Raw genomic sequence first — 6,235 nt, forward strand, 5'->3', positions numbered from 1 at the left:
GTATTTATGGGCCACATGTTTTTTGCAAGGTGGTACATGCATTATTGTGGACACATATATTGTCCTAGTTATTTGCCTTGATTGGTGTACTATTGCTTCTGCCTTCTCTTAAACTAAGTTTAATTCACCTAATGTCACAAAAATTTTGACATGTAAATTCACACAAATTCTCATATGTATTAATTAATGCCACTGGCATTAATTAATACATACTTAAATTACACCCCCCTCCACCCCTTCTCTCTATCCCCGCGCGTCTCTCTCTCTCTCTCTCTCTCTCTCTCTCTGCACCGCAAGGAAGACTGGGCCTCTAAGCCTTTTTACAAGAGATCAACCTCCAAAAATAGAAGGGCAAGGGCGGCACCAACATCATCAAGATTAGCCTCCCAAAAATAGAAGGGCATGGGCACAACATCTGTATCTCGAACTCGTTCATAATTAATGGAAAAAAAACCTTAGAATTGGTCAAATCAAATGTGGAAAATGTGTGTTTTTGTTTAATTAAATGCAGGAAAATATTTGGGTGCCTTATTTGTCTTAATCATGAAGCTTATCACTTTGCTATGAACCACCTTAGTTTGATGGACTAATTCCCCTTTTCTGGTGGTATCTTTATTCAAAGGAAACCAAGTATAAAGCTTTGTGTGCACTTGGTGATTTTTGGCCATTCTTCCAACTACAAGGGTCTATAAGCCCATGACTATCTAAAACTGCCCATCTAGCCACCAAGAAGTCCAATTTGATCTCCTCCCAACTCAAGTGACTTAAGTTATCCTATTGTGTCTCCCTACTAAGCGTCTTCTTACCATGTACTCAAAGTCTTCAAATCTATGAAGATTCCCTTATCCCAAATCACACCAAATCAATGAAGAGAGGCACTCTCCTCAGCTCTTCAATCAGTGCACAAGGAGAAACCGTTGGCTTGCTTGCTATGTGTGTGTGTGTGTGTGTGTGTGTGTGTGTGTGTGTGTGTGTGTGTGTGTGTGTGTGTGTGTACATATTCATATTCATATTCATATTCATATTCATATTCATATTTATATTTATATGCACACTAGCCAATCTTAGAGGGTCATGTTTCTTTTGGCTGTGGTTGGGAGGAGAACCTAGAGACTTCTAATGATCTTATGACTGTGTTACTTGGAGTAATGAGTGCACTTGCTATTTGTAGAACTCCGTTAGTCGTACAAAATCTCTTCCCAAACAGCAGAGGTGTGCAAGAATCCATCCAACAAGAGAATTCTGAATGTACATAGGCTCAAGTAAACACTGGTTACAAATCAAAAGATCATCAAAGGCCCAAAAAAAAACAATTGAAGAACCAAAGATTATCAAAGACCTATAAACCCTCTGAAGACTTGACACAAGAAAATGATATTCAGAGAGTTTCACACAAGAAAATGCTACTGTATGAATCCAAATCATACAAGAAGAGATTTCCTCGCGCCACACGAAAGGATTGATAGCTTCCAATCATGGTGGTCCCATGAAAAATGAGAAGCTTTGGGTTTGCGAGGATTAGTGCAAGCTGAGTGTGTATACCGATTAGCGCAAGCTGAGTGTGTATACTGATACAATATCATGCCATTTTGGCTATGTAACACCCCACCAACCTTGCAAAGTTTCATAATAGAGACATTTGCTGAATTCTTGAATCAAATGTGTCAATTGTTCTAGATGATTTCTACTGCTACTCATAAGATTATCAATGTCTCATGAAAATACTTAAGGGATGTTCAAAAGCAGAAGTACAACTAAATTGCATCTTCATGCATGCCATGCTCTAGAAAGTTATCGGCCTTCATGTACTTGTCAATAGACCATTGCAATTGGCAACTCTTACCCTCTTGAGCTCCATATTCTGAGCAACATAGAGTGATCGGTAAATCTTTTAAACATAGAGTTTGTTAGCTTTTATCATATTCACAACGATCTAGAGAACTATGTCCTGGCATTATACTTGTTCCCAAATATAGTAGAACTATGTCCTGGCATTATACTTGTTCCCAAATATAGTTGCAAATATACTTGGAATTTTATTTAAGACACACCTACAGATTGTTTTATTGAAGACACACCTGCATATTAAAGCTGGGATAAATAATAGTAAGATGTAGATTGGGTCAGGGAAGTATATGTTGGATTCACCATGGATTTGAGATGTTTATTGGATTAGGTCAGGGAAGTATATGTTGGATTCACCATGGAGTTGAGATGTTTATTGCATGTGTGTGTGTGTGTGTGTGTGTGTGTGTGTGTGAGAGAGAGAGAGAGAGAGAGAGAGAGAGAATGTCAGCAAGTAGATCTGCTCTTGGAACCAGTTGGGCGTTGATGGAAGAAGTGCTGCTTGTGAGGGGGACCTCCATGCGGCATGCCTCCTTTCAAGGGTTTCCGCAGCTTTTGAAGCTGTTCCATTACACGTGACCTTTTCCCTTGGCCTTCTTTTTTGGCGTGTCCTTCACTGAGGTAGCCTTGCTCAAGTGGTCCGTGGTGTCGCAATACATCACTATCCACCAAAGCCGCAGCTGTTGACATTCTGTCAGTTAGATGGTCCAACGCTGTCTCTATGTCCTTCACGAGCTTCTCTGCCTGCGGTCGACTGAAATCCTCCCTCACCACCACCCTTAGTACACTCACATTCTCTAAATCAGGTGCCATTGTGTAGGCTGGCACTATCCAACCATACTGCCTCAGCTTGTCAGCCACCTCCTGTTCGGTCACATGCATCAATGGTGTCTTTCTTTGTATTGAGAACGTCACAACTGGCACTCCCACCTTCTTGGACAAGATCTTGAACTTGCCAGTCTCCTCAAGCATGTTAGTTAAATAGAGTGCATTCTGTTGGCAGCTCTTCATGATGGACTTGTATCCCTGGAAGCATCCACGCAGATCGCCTTCAGAATGATCCTGAAATAATGTTATCCAACAAGACAACATGTCTCTAACACTTGGAATTACAAGATTTGCAAATGCTGACAGAAACAAACCTCGAACCCAAGCCGAAGGAATTGATAGTACTGGGCAATAACATGGCTTGCACCTACAGGAAACCACATCTGGTTAGTAGCCTGCAAGAACAGCACATACCTCCAATGTCCACCACAAAGTAAAAAACCGACAAAATCTCGACAGTCCGAGCTCCTACCCTTGGTAAAATTGAGTGTGAAAGTGGGCTGATCGGATCCGAGGTAGTTGATATGGAATACAAGCTCTTCCGGAAGATCCTCTTTCGAGCGCCACACTACCCAGCCAACTCCGGCATACACAAGCCCATACTTGTGGCCACTCACATTGATGCTCTTCACCAGAGGTAATCGGAAGTCCCACTCTAGAGATGGGTAGAGAAAAGGTGCAATAAACCCGCCACTGGCTGCATCAACATGTATGGGAGTATTCCACCTGCGAAAACCAGTACATATAAGCATTGGTATGAGATCTATCCAGATCTGGCTATCAATCAGCCAGCGCTCGAGTGGTTTTTGCTTGAGCCCCCAGACATGCAGGTGCTGCCTTAAGATTTTGCTCACCCAGTTTTCTTGTTCTTCTTGAGTAGCAAGTCATTTAGCAGCTTCACATCTTCAAACTCTCCATTATAAGTGGACCCCAGAATGGCACACACCAATATGGTGTTCTCATCTACAAGCTCAACTGCTTTGACAGGGTCCATCACATAGTACCCTTCCCGTAGTTTCACTTCCTTCAATTCCACTTCAAAGTACCGAGCAAACTTCTCCCAACAAACCTGAAATACAAAAAAGGAAGGAGCTATCAAAGCTGAAAACATTCGATACACTGCCCTGCATGCGTGTGCTAAGGGGTTTACAGACATGATGCCCACATGATAAAAGGGGAGATATCTATCGTATGCCCGTCTGTCCCTCACGGTGGGTAGGAGATCTCGACCTCCACCAATCTAGGGAATGTCTGTAAAGACTATTACTTTGGCCCCAACCATTTCTCTTACATATCGATATACATGCCTGAACATTAGCTCCTGCAATCATGTTGGGCTTGTCATAAGGCTTCCCTTCTTCCTTTCTTCGTTGCTGCCATTTCCTCTTCATTGCCAGCCCGGCCAACATTATAGCCTCCGAGGAACCAATGGTAGATGTGCCCACGGCTTGCTCCTTGTCATTCAATGATGCATGAAACAGTCGAGAGATCATATTTACACACCTATCCTGCAATGCTCAAAAGGTGGGATTAGAATGCTGCATCCACAAGAGTGGAAATAATCCTTGAATAAATCCTCAACCAAAAGATATATCTATAATTCCAAAACTTGCTTTTCCACCATGCTTCTACATACCTGTAGGTCTACAGTGGCCGGGTATTCATCAAAGTCGATGTAGTTTTTGTTTAATGACTCCAAGATGAGCTGCTCACACTCAGGTTCCATCCATGTGGTCACGAAGGATGCAAGGTTTAACCTTGGATTTCCATCAAACAGCAACTCATCGTGCACGACTTGATAAGCCACATCCCTAGGCATCTCACCCTCAGGTAAAGCATACCTTTTAGACAAGAAAAAGACTTTCTAATGTTGATTCTCTCTTCCACAAGTGCATAGGACTTAATCATTCCTTTGTTTGACGCCTAAAAGTTCTAATGACGCCTAAAAATTCTAATCACTAGTTAAATTAAGTACATGGTTTGTAATGGGGAAGTGTATGAAGGTAAATTTCTAACCATTGTTGGACAATCACGGCACAGTAAATACTGAAATAGCTGTGTATGTTACATGTGCATTAGCATGCATGCACACGCCCACGTGAGCACCGCGCCCACACACACATGTTGCAATCAAATGATAAGCTCTATTCTTCACCTGTGGGGTGTATATGTATGTTTTTTGTGTGTGTGTGTGTGTGTGTGTGTGTGTTGTCTACGTACGCACATACAGGTGTAAATATGTACATATATATGTATGTGTCCATGTGTGCCTGCCTGTATGTATGCATACATACAATATATGTCATACATAGACAAACAATCATATCGACATAGAACCACACTCACAGAGAATGGACCTCCAAGCCTCATCCATACACATGTTTTGTAAAAGAAATGAAGATGATGAAATGATGATTGCTCAAATACATTCTACCTTATGAACTCATTATTGCCAGACATAATTATGCAAAAATTACCTTCTCCTCAGATGATTTTGACCCGCCAATAGCATTGAAATCCATTGATTGAAACAAAACAAAACAAAACAAAATCCCAACAAATTGAAGCCATAGGGAAATGCATAAGGCATACAGACAGGGCAATGATGCAGAGAAAAAGCTCAATTTCCAAAATGCAAGCAAAAATCATCATTTGGGGGTAGACAGTGTAATTAGTGTTTTGGGGGTAAGGCACCAAGACAGTGTAATTAGTGTTTTTAGGGCTGTTTTAGGGTTTTACAGCATTACCTGGGCAGAGATGTTTGAAGGTATCTGGAGCCAAAGATGGGCTGGATTGTGCTTGGGGTGTCCAAAATCGGGCTGAGCACCATGGTTGGGCGGCCAAGTGTGAAATCAAGGGGACAATTCACCACCAACTTCAACTTTGTAAAGCAATTGCAAATAATATGGCACTAGAACATATGTATATATATATATAGCTTCTCCTTGCCTTCTTTGCTTTTCATGTACTTCTTAGATGTGCTAGCTTGCTTGAGGTACTAATTAAGCTTTCCTAGGTGCCTTTTTATGTCTAATCTATCCATTTTCAAACAACTCTACAATTAAATAGGTGCCATTTATGTCAATTAAATAGGTGCCTTTTTTATGTCTCTAATATATCCATTTTCAAACAACTCTACAATTCAATAGGTGCCTTTCAATTAAATAGTCATGTGGCTTGCCTAGGTGCCTATTCATCAAACACAAAAGACTCATGATTTATCTAGGGTATCTATGTTTATCCAAATTTACCTAGATTACTCAACATAGAGGTTCTTAGGATTCATAAAGGTAAAGGCATTCACACACTTGTACTTTCGCTTTGAGTTTCTTCTCTGTTTTGATAATCCACACAACATCATTTTTAGCTAACCTCAAAAGTAATGGAGCTTAATGTTTCCCTTTGAAGTGTTTTTTCCTCTAATCACCCCCATAACTACAAAAAAGGGTATCAAAAATTCAATTTCACTCTAATCAACCATGCCTTTTGGGATGGTAGGCTTCTCTTTTCTCTTTTCTTTTTTACTCCATCTCCTTCCTTTCATGCACCACAAGTAAGCTTG

The 6,235-nt window shown here is 40.9% G+C and overlaps 1 protein-coding gene across 2 annotated transcripts; it reads right to left on the minus strand.

Annotated features, from left to right (window-relative positions):
* Window positions 1-1,876: 1,876 nt before the first annotated feature.
* On the minus strand, window positions 1,877-5,569 carry LOC147629034 (glutamate decarboxylase 4-like). 2 transcript variants are annotated; one of them, XM_086812251.1, is made up of 7 exons: window positions 5,421-5,569; window positions 4,310-4,514; window positions 3,981-4,181; window positions 3,528-3,742; window positions 3,146-3,399; window positions 2,988-3,040; window positions 1,877-2,871 (listed from the first exon to the last, which is right to left on the minus strand). In XM_086812251.1, exons 1-7 carry the CDS (start codon window positions 5,501-5,503, stop codon window positions 2,293-2,295), a joined length of 1,590 nt encoding a protein of 529 aa, XP_086668377.1. In that variant the 5' UTR covers window positions 5,504-5,569; the 3' UTR covers window positions 1,877-2,292. The 2 variants fall into 2 exon arrangements, with proteins under 2 accessions (XP_086668377.1, XP_086668376.1); XM_086812250.1 differs by lacking the exon at window positions 5,421-5,569 and adding an exon at window positions 5,151-5,226 and having other exon boundaries at window positions 1,927-2,871.
* Window positions 5,570-6,235: the final 666 nt, after the last annotated feature.

This window comes from Cibotium barometz, chromosome 18, assembly GCF_041138505.1.
Source record: "Cibotium barometz isolate CiBa-2024 chromosome 18, ASM4113850v1, whole genome shotgun sequence".
Classification (NCBI taxonomy): domain Eukaryota; kingdom Viridiplantae; phylum Streptophyta; class Polypodiopsida; order Cyatheales; family Cibotiaceae; genus Cibotium; species Cibotium barometz.

What these genes read in the sequence shown, in the direction of transcription:
- LOC147629034 (XM_086812251.1), bottom strand. Translation starts at nt 5,503, where the DNA reads ATGGTGCTCAGCCCGATTTTGGACACCCCAAGCACAATCCAGCCCATC. An exon ending in CTTCAAACATCTCTGCCCAG is followed by an intron (nt 4,515 to 5,420) that starts GTAATGCTGTAA and finishes CTTGTCTAAAAG; the next exon opens with GTATGCTTTACCTGAGGGTG. An exon ending in TCCTTCGGCTTGGGTTCGAG is followed by an intron (nt 2,872 to 2,987) that starts GTTTGTTTCTGT and finishes GGATGCTTCCAG; the next exon opens with GGATACAAGTCCATCATGAA.